This window comes from Drosophila innubila, assembly GCF_004354385.1.
Source record: "Drosophila innubila isolate TH190305 chromosome 3R unlocalized genomic scaffold, UK_Dinn_1.0 2_E_3R, whole genome shotgun sequence".
Classification (NCBI taxonomy): domain Eukaryota; kingdom Metazoa; phylum Arthropoda; class Insecta; order Diptera; family Drosophilidae; genus Drosophila; species Drosophila innubila.
The window spans coordinates 10,200,536-10,216,177 of record NW_022995380.1 but is presented as its reverse complement, the minus strand read 5'-3'; the positions used below and the strand labels follow the sequence as shown (position 1 = coordinate 10,216,177).

Below are 15,642 nucleotides of genomic sequence, written 5' to 3'. Positions count from 1 at the left end.
ATCGATAATCGATATTAGTTGCCAGCAGTCGTAGTTTGTGTCGGGAATTGTTTTTATTTTTATTAATTTCAAACGTTTCAATTGTTAATTGCTTAATTGGTGATTCTCTTCAAAATTGCAATAAAAAGAACGACATATTCTTCTCGGTTCTCATAACCGGAACGATTCCTTGCGCTAACAAAAGCTAATTAAATTACACAAAGACAAAGCATCTTGTCTACGTCATTTGCTATTTTCGTACACATACTCTTCTTCTATTATGGAACAACAAAAACAAGAGCTGCCTGTGGTGGCCGCAACTCCCACAGCTCTCGGAGTCGGAGAGGAGCAACTGGACATTGATGATAGCATGAAACATTGTTTTGAGAACCTGATTGTCATTGACGTAGGAGCGAATTTGACCAACAAAAAGTATAGCCGTGATCTGGATTCCGTTGTTCAAAGAGCAAGAGACGCAGGTACGTTCAGAGTGTCTGGCACACTACTAATTGAGAAAGAACAAGCACGATAAGACTAATAATAAGACATGACAATCGTCTTGGGCGCGGCGCATCGGCAATTGGTCAGCGAGAGCGTCGTACACGCATACGCACCAAGAAGGTCAAGCGACACGGGCGATAAGCATGCAACATGTGTGCGAGCGTCCACCTGCATGTGTATGTGTATTGGTATTTTGTTTTTGTCGCATCAAAGTGCAACATACATTTGTATGTAGAGACAGTGGCTCACAGCTTATTTGGCCCACAACATTTGTAACTACGGTGGCTCACAACTCATTATAATCAGACATGCCAACTAAAAAAGATATCAAAATGATTTAAGCGCAGCCTGTTAGCTTTATGTTTGAATTTATCAAAAACAATTTAATTTAATTTTTATGCTTTAATTTTTAAAATTTGTTTAAACTATTTAAAACTTAAACATTAACCAAAAATAATATCACAGCTTTTTTTAACAAATTACTTTTAAGCTAATAGAAGAACCTTTTAGCTTGAGAAATACTAGCTATACTATAGTTGGTTTTAAAGTTTAAATGCATTATTCAGATATCATATATGTATATTAAAAATAAAAGTCCGAAAAGTTTGCTTAAGCTCAATCATAAATTTAAAATTTACTTTCTCTCACTTTTCCATTAAAAGAAAAATTCATTTAATAAGTAAGAATAGTGGGTCAAATTAGCTGGGAGCCACTGTACATGCACAAATATTTATACACCTATTATCGACTTCACTCTTGCAGAGGGCATTTTAATTTGTCACGAAATGTCAAAATCTACTGATTTATTTGTTAGTTACAGTACAAAGATCAGTTAAAAATTAAATAAAGAGATTCTGCGAGGGTATCAAATTTTCGTCGCTGTGAAGATCAACTTTCTTTCTTGTTTATGTACGAGTATTTATGTATTTATGCTCACTTTCTCTCTTCGATCTCTTGTGTCTCCTTTTAGGTGTTCAGAAACTAATGGTGCACGGCACTTCGGTCAAATCGAGCAAGGAAGCGCTGCGCCTTTCGCGCATATATCCCGACATTATTTACTCGACTGCTGGCATACATCCGCACGACTCGAAGTCAATTGTGGAGGAGCCGTCCACATGGTTCGACTTTGAGCACATTGCACAGGCACAGGAGTGTGTTGCCATAGGTCCATGCGGCCTGGACTATCAGCGCGACTTCTCAGAGCCGGATGTGCAAAAACAGATTTTTGCCAAGCAATTGCATTTGGCAATCCGTCTGAATAAACCTCTGCTAATTCACGAGCGATCGGCTCAGAACGATGTACTCGAAATACTCGACAAGTAAGAAGTTAAGACACCTGTCGTTCTCACTAACAACAACGTTTTCCCATTCCAGATTCGAGAATCTACCGCCTGTGATTATCAGAGGTTTTATGGGCACAGCCGAAGAGGCGCTCAAGTACTTGGATCGCCGATTCTATATCAGTTTAACTGGTTACTTGTGCAAGGACAAATCAGACACAGGCGTTCGTAGGCTGCTCGATAATGGCACGCTACCACTGGACAGGCTGCTGGTTGAAACGGATGCCCCTTTCATGTATCCAAATACGAGAGCTTCCAAATTACCGCAGCATGTGAAGAGTGGCATTACGGAACGTTCCTTACTGTACTTACACAGGTAATACCTGGAATCAAGTGTACATTACTGTCGACTCAATGCGTTCCTTTGTAGATATTGCACATTTCAACGTAATGAGCCGTGCAGCTTACCTGCAATTGTGGAAATGATTGCCGCATTCATGAAGAAAACGCCTGATGAAGTCGCCTTGGCCACGGCCTTCAACGCCTTGAAGCTTTTCGGCTTGTCTTAATGGTGCCGTAATATAATTGAATCGAGCCTGAGACTCACACCATGTGCCTTAACTACTAATCGAATTCAGGATGTGCTTACCCTGACCTTAACACATATATACATCAAACATCATACAAACAAAAGCGAACTAAAACCATACTCCACACAAAAACAACGACGCATTCGAATGCGATTTGCAAGATACGTATACATGTATACATAATATACTCCTCCCTCCTATATTAGTAGTGCGAATTTCGATTAAAGTTCGCAAGTATAGCTTTAAGATGTTGCTCTTTCATAAACAAATGCTTTGTTTATTAGTACTCGCTGGAAAACGGTGCCAAGGTGGTGCCAAGTGAACGGTGAAGCCCGAGTAATTTGCACTGGTTCATTGTTTCACACATCGAAATCGAAGTGCGCGCTTCGAGGCGCTTTTATCAGCGTCAAATGTTAAACGCTGCAGCTTATATATATTTTTTTATTTCAATATAGTTTAAGGTTTAATTAAGTTTCACCCTTTTGTAAGCCAACCAGGCCATTAAGTTTCGTTTAGGAAATAGCATATGTTTTGTAAATATTTATTTTTGTTGTTGCGATTCGAGGAGATTGATGTCAGATGCTGATGATTTGGTAAACGTGATGTGATCATTTTACGAGCTACATATATATTTAAATAATATTCAACAAACACATTGAGTTAGCGCTATGAAAATAGACTTACACACATGCCCATACACTACACACTATATATTTTGTTATATTTACATATTACATATACCACATACATATTTATATATATACACATACGATGTTGTATACGTTGTATTGAACTGATCAACTAATGGAGGTGCATGAAAACAGCTTTGTGCTCTTTGTCCGCACACACATAAACTATTTTCCATTTGAATAAAGATAAAACGAATTTAAAAATGAAAACAAAATGAGGTTCCACAAATATTTTTGGTTTGCTGTTACGCCCAACACAAAGCGTACTTCATTTGTATTGTAATCTCCTAAAACCGTTGAATTTTTTGCAAATCTTCAAACTGATGCAGTCTATGTAAATTGTCCCACCATTGTTTGAGGCGATGACGTAATATTAATGCAAACCAAGGGGTCATTGGTGCATTAAATTTGGATACAGCATCATCAATTTCATCGCGTTTCAAATAGCGCACTTCGCTGACCTCATTGGCATTTGGTTTTAGCGTGACATCCTTTTGCAGAAAGAGTATATAGTCAATTTCATGTTCTCCCCAGATGCCGTCGCCAGTGTTGGCATAATGAATTCTGGTCAGATAATGAAAGTTCTCGGGTTGAATTTCATGAGTTGGTATGCCAAGTTCATAGTTAAGACGCCGCTGGGCCGCCAAGCGTATTCCCAGTTGATTTGGTTCCTGGCGCTCCTGGTCTATGTCGTGCAGAGGATGGCTGCAGCAAGCGTTTGTATAGGTGTCTGGGAAGGTGATCTGAAAAAGTCATTGCTTAATATTAATATTCATTAATATGTTCATCTAATTTTTACCTTGTGCACGGAGCGACGCTGCACAAGCATTTCGCCTTTACTGTTGAACAAGAAAACACTAAAGGCTCGATGTAGTTTAACTTCATTTGATCCGGGATGTACACGATGACAGTCCGCCTTGGTCGCAGCTCCAATGGCCTTGTCGTTCTCATCTACCAAAATGCATTGCTCTTTCAATGCATGCGCCTGTAATGGATCGTGCATTTCAAGTGCCGCTTCCTTATGTTGACCCACTGTTGTCGTAGAGCACCTGCGCAGTAACTGAAGACGCGGCCAGAGATTTAAGCGCGATGTCAACATTTTTGGTAATTGAGGTGTTAATGACTAGCTTCAAGTAATGCCCTAAACAAATATAAAAAGTGAAAACTTCGTAATCGAATTCAATAGTGGAGTTGCCAGCTGACGTGAGCATAACCATGGATGCCACTTAATAAAATAATCATGCGCCAAACAAAATTTTAAAAAGTGCCAATTTCATATAAATAAACCAAATTATTTGTCTTTACTAATGCAGAAAGAATTTTTTTAACTTTTTTATTTTAGAATTTCTATCAAATTAAAAATACTTAGTTTAAAATAACATTTAAAAGCACTTCTATTAATTTTGTAAGTCTTAAAAATTGGAAATTAGAAGAAAAGAGTGTTTTAGCGCAAAAACGACAATTGTGGCAGCCGTGGGCATAACACAAATGCTCAACACTGGCGGATCAAGCAGCTGTTCGTCAGCTGCACCAGCCCTGGTAAAAGTGATACACAATTTGTTCATAATCAGTTTTTCGCTGCGTTTAAAGCTGAAAATTGTAAATAGCCAAGTAATTACTTGAGTAATTACCTACACATATATTTAAAATGGTAAATATTATATTCACTAAATTATCAAAGAGAAATAAAATTGTTTGTCTCTTCTGCAGATACGATTCATACTCATACAAAATCGGGCAGGCAAAACTCGCCTGGCCAAATGGTACATGAACTTTGATGACGACGAAAAACAAAAACTAATTGAGGAAGTGCACGCAGTAGTCACCGTGCGAGATGCTAAGCACACCAACTTTGTAGAGGTAATGTTACAATCATTATGGACAGTAATAAATTAAATTATTAACCAACCTTTTCTCACTCCAACTGTTTAGTTTCGGAATTTTAAAATTGTATATAGACGCTATGCGGGTCTTTACTTCTGCATCTGTGTGGACGTTAATGATAACAACTTGTGCTATCTGGAAGCCATTCATAACTTTGTGGAAGTGCTGAATGAATATTTCCACAACGTCTGCGAGCTGGATCTCGTCTTCAATTTCTACAAAGTCTACAGTGTTGTGGATGAAATGTTCTTGGCTGGCGAGATAAGAGAAACCTCACAGACGAAAGTGCTCAAACAATTGCTAACATTAAATTCGTTGGAATAGAGAGAATGAATGAGAATACTCCCACTAAAACGATGCATTCCCATTGCCCGCTTATCGAATCTTCTTTCATAACTAAAATATTATGTACTATTTATCATGTGTTCTATATGCAAGCAAAACTCTCAAATGTTAAATGACGTGTTTAGAATCAAATAATTTATAATAAGAGATTATATGCAGATGCGCAAGTATTAAACTTAAAATTCCAAAAAGCTGTTTCTGATAGCGCCTATAATATACATACATACATTTGTGTGAGTAGTATATACATGTACATATATTAATATGTATGAAGGTGGTTACCGCCCACGAAACAGCGGATGCAGATATCAGTCGATAATGCAGCCCTGTCTAAAGCGTTTCCCAACACTGTTCATCGTCTGACGGCATTCTCCCACACTATTGCCACTTCGTCATTTTTTCAGTCGCCATTGTTCTCGTTCTCGGCTGTCGAATTTGTGGAAATTATCGAATTTCCCTGAAATTCGTCGCATTAAACACAATAGAAGTTATAAAAACAAACAATTTTGGGAGTATACAGTCCACAGTGCGTGTTAATTGTGCTCAAGTGAAGAAACAAGAGGTCACCAATCGAAATTAGAGACTCCGAAAGACTCCGTCAGTTAACGAACAGCTAAGCGAAATCGAATATTTGTTCGTGGCAAAAATACAAATTTGAACAAAAGCCAATAGAAAAATGTCATCTATGAATCCAGAATAGTAAGTCGTCATATTCATTAATTGCGCGTAATTGAGACGTTGATTTATTAAAAGAAAAAAAAAAAAACATTGCACTCGAGTTCCATAACCATCACTGACTTTTTTCTGCGACGTCATTTTTGCGACGTCCACGACGACTCTTTAGTCGCTTAGTCGCAGGTCCCACTCCCTTAAAACGAGTATTTTATTCATTGCTTTGTGACTAAAATGTGGCATTGACCAAAAAAAACATACGATTTTCAAGTGAGAAATCGAAATTAAATATGCATACATATATAGATATTATAGACATGTTTACTATTCATTCGATTTTGATAATTGCTTGTAAAAGAGACTTTGAACATGAGAATTGGAGAAATCCGTCTTGATTGTTTAGTTTGTTCAAGTGACTGTGAGTGCTGCTGACAGCCCTTGCAATAGCTCAGTTCTGTTCAGTTGCGCTGCTGTTTCTGTTTCGTGGGGCGGATGACTCACCTGCCCAGCGTCTCCTACCCCCTCAATTGCGTACACTTTGTTGTTGTTTGACTGCTTTACGCTGCTGCTGCTGCTGCTTTCGATGTATGCGTCGCAGTCGCTGTCGTTGTGGTGTTGATGTTCTCTGCTGCTACGTAATCAAAATCCCATCTATGCTCAACATTGTGTTTTCTCATTCCATTTGGCTTGAGGGCTGCACTTGAACTTGAAAATAGTGACGTCTCCCTTTTAACCCAATTAATATGTTGGGGATATTCAAACCGCATTTCGTATATCACATTTCAAATTGCGGGTGGATAAAGTCAATGACAATGACTGAGTTGTCCCAACTCTGCTTGCGATAAGATAAACACAACAATCATGACGAGTATTTTAATTATTTGTACATGTATTTTAAATATATTCTACGATAAACGCTTTGAGTAACGCACTTTTATGCTTTGCAGCGATTATCTTTTCAAACTGCTGTTGATCGGCGACTCTGGAGTTGGAAAGTCCTGTCTGCTGCTTCGATTTGCCGACGACACATATACAGAGAGCTATATCAGCACAATTGGTGTGGACTTTGTAAGTTTAAATAAAGCACATTTGAAGCTCTATTTCAACGAATCCTTTTTACTTTTACAGAAAATCAGAACTATTGAATTGGATGGCAAAACGATTAAATTGCAGATTGTAAGAATGACATACGTATTCTGTGACTAGAATTGCTAACCGAAAGTATATTCCTTTTTAGTGGGATACTGCTGGGCAGGAGCGCTTCCGCACCATCACCTCATCATACTATCGTGGCGCACACGGCATTATTGTAGTTTACGATTGCACGGATCAGGAGTCCTTCAACAATGTTAAGCAGTGGTTGGAGGAAATCGAGCGATATGCATGCGAAAATGTCAATAAATTGTTGGTCGGCAACAAGAGTGACTTGACCACCAAGAAAGTTGTCGATCATACCACAGCTGCGGTTCGTATACCTTGTAGATAAAGATAAAAACAGGGGGAGCTTACAAATGTATATTTAATTAAAAATGCACATTCTCTTTCCTTTGCAGGAGTACGCAAATCAGTTAGGCATTCCATTCCTTGAAACTTCGGCCAAGAGTGCCACCAACGTAGAGCAGGCATTCATGACGATGGCGGCAGAGATCAAGAATCGCGTTGGGCCGCCGTCGAGCGCCACCGATAATGCTAGCAAAGTTAAAATCGATCAGGGACGTCCAGTGGAAAATACCAAATCTGGTTGCTGCTGAATAACTCTGATTGTGAATCATTATTTTATTATACAATTAAACAAAATTTAAATATAATAAATTAAAACGATAAAAAAAAAACAAACAGAAACAACCACAAGAATAAAACAAGAAAACCATAATTATAAATTTGAATTATGTAATAACAATAATGATGATAATATCGAAGAGTATGAGATAATGATGACCTTTGTATGATGCGAATGATCGATCGCAAACCCAGTTCAACTAAATGAACACGTACACAATTTAAGCATATACATACATACACATGTAATAGGCATCCAAGAAACACAGGAAACTAATATGTACTATCCTTCTGTCTTTCTGTTTTCAATAGTTCTGTTCATACTTAAGTAGTGCAAAGCAAAACAATGGTGTAGTAATAAACTTAATCTAAATCTAACCTAACATAAGAGTTACTTACCACAGCAGCGCGAAACGATACCGATACCGTTTACTATTAAAACTTACATACAATATGCATAAAAACCAATAAAACAAAATAAAAACTGCGTTTATTATAGCCATCTTGCTCCTGGGCGAACGCACAGAACAGAACCGAATTGTATAACTTGCTGTGTCTGCTGCTATTTATACTACATACGTGTACGTACTACTATATAAGTACATATATATTTATTTCAATTACCAGTCAACAATACCATTCACAAATCATATTATCTCCAAGAAAAATGCTCGCCACTTGTCTGAATATTGTAATTATTATGTAAATCAAAAACATTAACATTTTTTAAAAGTAACGACAAGAAATTGGTGTGTTTTTGCATTCAGAAAGAAAGAGAGACGCGTAGAATTCGTTTAGGCACATAATTAGTGTAATTTTGATGGCAATGATGGGACGTTTAATAAAAATTTCATGAACATAAGTAACGATTTGGTGCGAAATAATCAATTGATATGATAAGGAAACTTTTTTTTTTCTATTTAAAAAATTGCAATAATCAGATGTTCAGCTTTGGTTTCAAAAACGGATTTTTCTAGTGTTTATTGACTTCTTCTGAGGTACTTCAGTCTTGACAACAAAATTTCTTCTAAAATCTAGGACTATGGACTAATGCTTGAATCGAACTCAGTAACTGCTCGTAGAATTCAACTAAATGCTCAAATCTTGCTGGCTTGTCGTTCCTGTAAACAGGCAGTGGTAACCGTGGCAGCCGTTGTTCCAATAATAGCTGCTCCCAGGGCTCCTCGGTCGCGCTCACTTAATCCAACAGATGTGGAGAGACTGTTACTGCGCCATGTGGAGGAAGTGTTGCGCTCGGTGCCCGATGATGTGGATATGGAGTTAATTAGAAAGGTAGCTTCGCGACGAAGAGTGCGACGGACTCGCTGACTATTGTCCGTGCCCACAGCAGTTGCTTCTTCAGCATCGTTATCCTGCCGCCGTGCCGTCGGTCGCAGACTACGTCCTGCGGCCTGAGGATGATGGTGATGACGATGATGATGAGTATGCTGGCCTAGGCAACTAAGGAGCAGGCGGTAAAAGCCACTGCGAAACTTTGACGACATCAGGTTGTACAGTATGGGATTCATGGCCGAATTGAGGTACAACATGAAGCGTGAGAAGTACAGCAGGTTGTAGTAGCCGGCAATGCCCAGCCGTTCCACATCCTCGGCGCTGGCTGTGATCACCCAAAGAGTAAAAGCGCGAAACGGCAACAGGCACACAAAGAAGCTGGATACTACGGCGACTAGCATGAAGATCACCTGCTTGCGATGCTTCCTCATGCCGTTACTCTGCTGATGGCTATTACCTTTGGTGCTAGTAGTCGCTGTGGCTGTTGCTGTTCCCGTTGCTGTTGTCGTGGCCGCCTGTTGCGGTTGTGGTGAGGTGGGTCTATGGAATGCACTGTTGGGACGCAATAGCTTGTAGGCAATGGCCGCATACAGCAGGACCAGAATGCCAAAGGGCACAAAAAAGAATACTGTTATAGTGCCCACAAAATAGAAGATGGGCCAAAAGCCATCGGCCGCCGTTGTGCAAACTGGAGCATCAGTGCCGTCGCCGTAGGGCTCCACACTGTACGTGGATATGGCAATGATGGGACTGTAAAAGTTATGTTTAGAGATTGGATCAATAAGTGGAGAATATAGGATTATTGCTATTGTTTTCAACTGTCTGAAAAGTTTTAACTCTGTGAAAACAACAAAGAATAATCAAAGAAAAGCAATATTTAAAAGAACTCTTCAGCGGTTCCGATTGTACCACTCAACTTAATCAAACGGAAACGGAAATGTCTGTTCTACTTTTCATACACAAAATAGCTTATTTCTACTGTTAGCGTATGCACAAGAAATGATGATTATACTACGTCATAATACTGTACAATGTTGCCAAAAACTAACAAAAACAATTTAACTAAAAAATTAAAATATTTATCTGTACATACATACATATTTACAGCTGCTTACCAGTTTATTTTTTCATTATAAAAAACGAAATATCGTTTTCTTAGGCTTCGAAATAATTTGCAATACAAAATTTTATTTACTTATATAGATTATGGCGCTTTTATAGCGTTAATACATATGTGTGGGAATATAATACATATTATGCATGTGAACAGTTTATTTAATTTGTGCCGCCGCAAAGTAGGCAACACTTTTTTGTATGGCATCTGAACTAATGCATATGTTGTGTATATACATGCGACTCTTGCATTGGTCATTTTATTGCTGCCGCCGAAAAGTAGGCAACAGTTTTTTTTATAGCCGCTTAACTTGGAATCGACCTAAAATGGCCGACAAACTCGACGAAAAGAGTAAAAGCATGAGGAGCGGCCAAAATGAACTGAAACTATGTATTTCAATACACCTAAATCATGTTTATCCGCCGTCTTGATGGGCTCCCAAGTCGTTGCTGAAACGCATATTAAGCCATTTCCATTTGCCATGCTTTACATGCGCCCGTCGCTTAATGGCGTTGACCGAACACCTCCCCCGCCTCCGCCTGATTCGTTTCCCAAATAGTTATGTATGCTTGTTGTAGTTGTAGTTGTTGTAGTGCTTTGGCTGTCGTTGCTGTTATTTATCTTTGGCACTTTCATTCGAGTTTAATAGCCCGAAAAATTGATTGTTTTTTGTGCGGAAATGTTCTCTGGACCAGGATCATGAAAAGGGCAAAGCACTGGCTGTCAACGGCTGAAAGGAATCGATTATGTTTGCAAAAAGCGCTCAAAACGCAATTTGTATAGACGTGGCCAGGATCAGCTGCCTGTGTCACATTCCAGCGAATTGAAGCGTAAGTGTAAACGGGTTATTGGCAATTTTTCTTGTACGCCGATTCTTCATTTGGTTTCGCCTCTATTTAGCATATTTCTTTTTAGACCCTGTACATAACGGGCAGAACAAAACAGGCGAATCGATATACATAGACCTATCAACCTTATTATAATGATTCCTGAACTAGCCTATAATTTTGTCACTTTTCTTTCGGTATTTTACCCATTAAATTAAAATAATAATTATTAGAGCAATTTGATAAGAGCTTAAGACTTCAATTTTTGCGATCATTATGGGATTAAAAGCTATGCTATGATTCATGAAATGCAGTTTTGGGTCTATGTATTTTTTTTATAGAATAAGTACTAGGTCTCTTAAGGTCGGGCTTTCTCGACTGTAGCCTTTACTACTTGCTTTTTCCCTCTTTAAGCAAGATTTACAGTTTCCTTTGCAGCTCCGCCTATTACAGCTTCATCGAAACTAATTTGTGGCTTGTGCCTCCGCGGATTCTTGTTGGTCAGCAATCTGCTGTCGCTTTCCCGCCTCTTGCTGCGTGTCGTTGAATTCTGAAGCATGGCCATGGCCTCCTGATCGCTGCCACATGGAATATGAAGTTCAATTTTAAGGCGTGTCCGACTGATATCTTCGCTGTTGCGTCGATTTGAGCTGCGTGACAAAATGCTCGAATTGGTTGCTGCTGTTGCATTGGATGAATTGGTGTTGGTTCCTGTGCCCGTGGACAGGGTGCCACTGCGTCCATGTAACTCACTTGAACTGCGACTGCCGCCTCCCAGCGTGAGTAGCTTAAGGAGCCAGCGTCCAGCATCGTGGCACAAACGAGCGAAACCCCTGCGAAACTTGGTGGACATTAGATTGTAGAGTATGGGATTCATGGCCGAGTTGAGGTACAGCATGATGCGGCAAAAGTACAGCAGACTATAATAACGTGCCAGTCCAATGTCATGCAGCGTCTGCTCCGTGCTCAGTATGATCAAAAGCGTGAGCACTCGAAATGGCAGCAGGCAGACGAAGAAGGAGAGAACAACGGCGCCCAGCATAAGGACCACCTGCTTTCTGGCCTTTAGACTGAGCTCCGGTTTGGTGGGACGGGCACGCAGCATGGGACCCTGGTTGGATATGAGGTTCCTTGCAATAATGCCATAGAGGATAATCAGCATTAGAAATGGCAGCACGAAGAACACGGATATGGTCATCAGAAAGAAAGCAACGGTGGATACACCAATCGCCTGCGTCAGGCAAACTGGCACCGATGTTCCATCAATATACTCTACCAGCTTGTACTCAGCCACCCAAAGTATGGGGCTATAAAGAGGGGAAGAGAGAAGAAAAAGCAAACAAGAAGCATAATCAAGTTGAGGGGGTGGGATATACACTATGGATGAAAGCAATAGACAGGAGCGAAGAGGAGAGTAAGAGAAACTTGGTGAGATAGTCACAATAAGGAAAGATACAAGTATGTAAATAGTAGATGAGTTCCCAGATCAAACCCCAAAACAGGAACGGGCAACAGGCTGACTTATGGCCACTTGGATGACTCTGAATTATGTATGTGCCTTATGCGTTGTGGGCGTGGCAGTCGACGTTGTATGCTTTTAAAATGGTTACTTGTGGCAGCTTCTTTGGTAGCATAATTAATAGGCAAAGGTCGCAGTCCGCAGTCCGCAGTCAGGCACCTCCCATTGCCCCTACCACCCCGCTGCTGGCTTCGCTTCCCGCTGTGCTCTGCGCATTGGGAATGTGCTGTTTATTTCATTGTTATGAGCGCAGCAAGATTTGCAAAATTAAAAAGGGTCGCTGACCGTCCTTAGACATACAATAAGAAAGTGTCAATGAAATGAAATTCCATGATAGCGGACATTGCTGCTTATTAAAGATGACAGGGCGCTGATAACGGCAGCTTGGACCGTGGACAATGGCCAGCCGGAAGTAGGCTGAAGCTGGCCGAGAGAGCCAAGGACAACATGGAAAGAAACCAAAACCAAATGGACAGACAACAGTAACTACAAAAAGTGTGCTAAGTTGAAGGGAAAGGTGTGAAGAGAGAGAGAGAGTGTGTGTGTGTATGTAAATGTTTGTGTGTGTGTGTGTGTGCCGTAACACTAACTGCCAATGTTTAGCATGTAAATGGAGAAGTCGATGCCAAACAAAGGCCAAAAACAAAAACAAACAAAAAACAAAATGGGGGAAAAATGGAAAACAAAATACAAATCATTAAAAACGACTACGATTGACATTTATAATTAATGAGCAGGGAACTTAATGCTTGACTGCATAAATACAGGCCGAAAATGAAAATAGAATCAGCTATTAAATCAATGTACTAACTAATACAAAAGAGAATGAAGGAATCTGCGAGAAAGACAGAGAGAGAGAGAGAGAGAGAGAGAGTACCACAACCAGAACATGCAAATATTTACGACTACGATATACGATATGAAACGTGTTTAACATTAATGCTAATATTTTAATTTAATTTAAGAGTGCTTTAAGAACAGAGACAGATAGACAGACGGACAGGCAGAGTAGCAAGTTCATTGCACTGTCCAGACATTGCTGAGCTTACCTCGTAAAGAGCGCAGCGATGCCCCAGGCCAGGACACAGATGAGAATCGCACGCGCCTTGGTGCAGACATAGCCGGCCTTCAATGGCTCACAGATGGCATAGTAGCGCTCGAATGAGATGGCCAATATGGTTAAGACGCTGGCATGAGCCACCGTTAGCTCCACAAATGGCACGGCTTTGCCTAAAGCGTGAAAAACACACAGAGGGAGTTAAGCAAGAGCCAGAGCAAGAGCAATGTAAATGTAATTGTAATTGTAGGCGCAGTAAAAGCAAAATGTTAATTAACTTGGCTAACAAATTCGGACAGGCAGGCTGTCTGATTGGGACTTACACATCTCGTGGCCAAGTACCCAGGTCTCTGGACGTGTGTTGACCTCGACGAGCACGGTCGGTGTACAGACGAGCAGCACCAGCAGATCGGCAATACTGAGATTGGTAAGAAAAATGTTTGTAGAGTTACGCATATCTTTTGTCTTCACTATGACAATGGGCACCTGTAAGAGAATTTTGATTTTATTCTTAAAATTGTATTTTATTCAATACAGTTCATTTATATATCTTAATTAATAGTTACAAATTTTCATATCTTTCATTAATTCGACTCTAAGTAATATGTTTTTTTTTTGAATATAGATAATAATAAGCAATAGAAGTAATTCTGTCAAAAATATATTTATTAAATGTCTCATGTTATGGGCTTCTGTTTTTCAAAATTGTGGGTTTATGTTTATTATTACTTTTGTCTGCGTATAATGTGAGAGTATTGTATTTAAATACGAAAACATTAAAAATCATATAAAAAAAAAAAATAAAAATAAATACAAACAGTTTTTCAAAGTGCGAGCGAAGAAATCGTACTTTTACAGATGAACAGGACTAATTATTGTTGGTTAAGAATATGTACGAGTTATTACAGGCACTCCTGGATATAGCGATTTAATTTTTTCAAAACTATTTTCAAATTTTAAATGTTCTTTTAATATGTACGACTTAATACAGTCATTTCAAATTCAATTATCAAATTTTAAAAATTTTAAATTAAAAATATCGGAAAACGATCTAAAGATTTAATCACTTACCATCACATTCCCCACAACGCCCAGCAGCATGATGATTATGCAGAAGAACATGGCGGTTGTGCGTATATACGACGGAATCTGTGGCAACATCTGCTCAGCGTCTTCCTCGGCGATGACTTTGTCAGTTGCATTTGACTGGATGCTGCTGCTGTTGTTGTTGTTGTTGTTGTTGGCTGCACTGGAGCTGGAGTTATCATTGACGAAGACGAAGAAGTCGTGGTTGTCGTCGTGGGTTGGAATACTATTAGCTGAGTTGTTCGCGCCATGGCTGCCACGAGAAGCGCCACGGGAAGACTCAGCGTGCTGCGACGTCGCCGCTGTTGATGTTGCATCTTGACTAGTAGGCTGACTTGTTGTTGTTGTTGTTTTTATTGTTGTTGTGTCAGCAGCAGCAGCAGCAGAAATCAGTAGCAATGGCAGCAGCAGCAGCAGTGGCAGCAGCGGAATGCCTGAGCCAATCCTGGTCAGGGTCAGCCGCAATTCCTCCGACCTGCGCCTGGCCACAGCTTGTGACGGACCAGCGACGCCGAGGCTGCCGCTCAACAATGTCGTCGTCCTGTTTCAAGGGCGTCCACTTTGCAAAATACTCGTACTTGAATTAAATACGCAACATTTGGCACATTATCGCTTGCAACTCGGCACTTAGTGCGAACGGAAGCGATTTTCCGATTTGGGTCTCCCCCGGAGCAAGGACAATATCGCCTGCTGTTTAATTGGCCAACTCGTGCAGCCCTCAAGCCACTCCAAAGGGGAAAAGGCGGCAGGCAGCAGGCAGGCACGTAATTGCCCGGTTCTTAAATATGCGCTAATGAAATTAAGTTGGCCAACGGCTTCTCAAATTTATGGTGTCGCTAGCAGCCAACAGCTCCCAGTATCCGTTGCCGCTCCAAATCTTCTTGTTGCCCGCAGCGACATTAAACAAATCAATCAGTGGAGCTTTGTGGTCTTCTCGTGGGTGGCCAATTGGATTACGTCTTGTCTGGAGTAGCAAAAGTGTCTGGGATTAGCATTTAAGTAGCAATAGCCCGTGACTGTGGTTGTG

General features: G+C 40.1%; 5 protein-coding genes across 6 annotated transcripts; 3 read left to right on the top strand and 2 right to left on the bottom strand.

Annotated features, from left to right (window-relative positions):
* LOC117790073 (3'-5' ssDNA/RNA exonuclease TatD) lies at nt 1-3,243 on the top strand. The gene is made up of 4 exons (XM_034629329.1): nt 1-458; nt 1,451-1,799; nt 1,855-2,136; nt 2,191-3,243. The coding sequence occupies exons 1-4, from the start codon at nt 260-262 to the stop codon at nt 2,327-2,329; spliced, it is 969 nt and encodes a 322-aa protein (XP_034485220.1). The 5' UTR covers nt 1-259; the 3' UTR covers nt 2,330-3,243.
* Nucleotides 3,244-3,262: 19 nt separating this feature from the next.
* Nucleotides 3,263-4,219, bottom strand: LOC117790074 (isopentenyl-diphosphate Delta-isomerase 1). Its single transcript, XM_034629330.1, has 2 exons — nt 3,839-4,219; nt 3,263-3,782 (listed from the first exon to the last, which is right to left on the bottom strand). The coding sequence occupies exons 1-2, from the start codon at nt 4,136-4,138 to the stop codon at nt 3,327-3,329; spliced, it is 756 nt and encodes a 251-aa protein (XP_034485221.1). The 5' UTR covers nt 4,139-4,219; the 3' UTR covers nt 3,263-3,326.
* A 340-nt stretch (nt 4,220-4,559) lies between these two features.
* Nucleotides 4,560-5,450, top strand: LOC117792990 (AP-2 complex subunit sigma). Its single transcript, XM_034633348.1, has 3 exons — nt 4,560-4,690; nt 4,750-4,899; nt 4,972-5,450. Exons 1-3 carry the CDS (start codon nt 4,688-4,690, stop codon nt 5,245-5,247), a joined length of 429 nt encoding a protein of 142 aa, XP_034489239.1. The 5' UTR covers nt 4,560-4,687; the 3' UTR covers nt 5,248-5,450.
* Nucleotides 5,451-5,646: 196 nt separating this feature from the next.
* LOC117792989 (ras-related protein Rab-1A) lies at nt 5,647-8,585 on the top strand. The gene is made up of 5 exons (XM_034633347.1): nt 5,647-5,967; nt 6,888-7,008; nt 7,069-7,116; nt 7,178-7,405; nt 7,494-8,585. The coding sequence occupies exons 1-5, from the start codon at nt 5,945-5,947 to the stop codon at nt 7,689-7,691; spliced, it is 618 nt and encodes a 205-aa protein (XP_034489238.1). The 5' UTR covers nt 5,647-5,944; the 3' UTR covers nt 7,692-8,585.
* An 84-nt stretch (nt 8,586-8,669) lies between these two features.
* Nucleotides 8,670-15,158, bottom strand: LOC117792988 (growth hormone secretagogue receptor type 1). Of its 2 annotated transcripts, none has more exons than XM_034633345.1 (4): nt 14,601-15,158; nt 13,853-14,015; nt 13,522-13,702; nt 8,670-9,762 (listed from the first exon to the last, which is right to left on the bottom strand). In XM_034633345.1, the coding sequence occupies exons 1-4, from the start codon at nt 14,688-14,690 to the stop codon at nt 8,817-8,819; spliced, it is 1,380 nt and encodes a 459-aa protein (XP_034489236.1). In that variant the 5' UTR covers nt 14,691-15,158; the 3' UTR covers nt 8,670-8,816. The 2 variants fall into 2 exon arrangements, with proteins under 2 accessions (XP_034489236.1, XP_034489237.1); XM_034633346.1 differs by lacking the exon at nt 8,670-9,762 and adding an exon at nt 10,181-12,260 and having other exon boundaries at nt 14,601-15,147.
* Nucleotides 15,159-15,642: the final 484 nt, after the last annotated feature.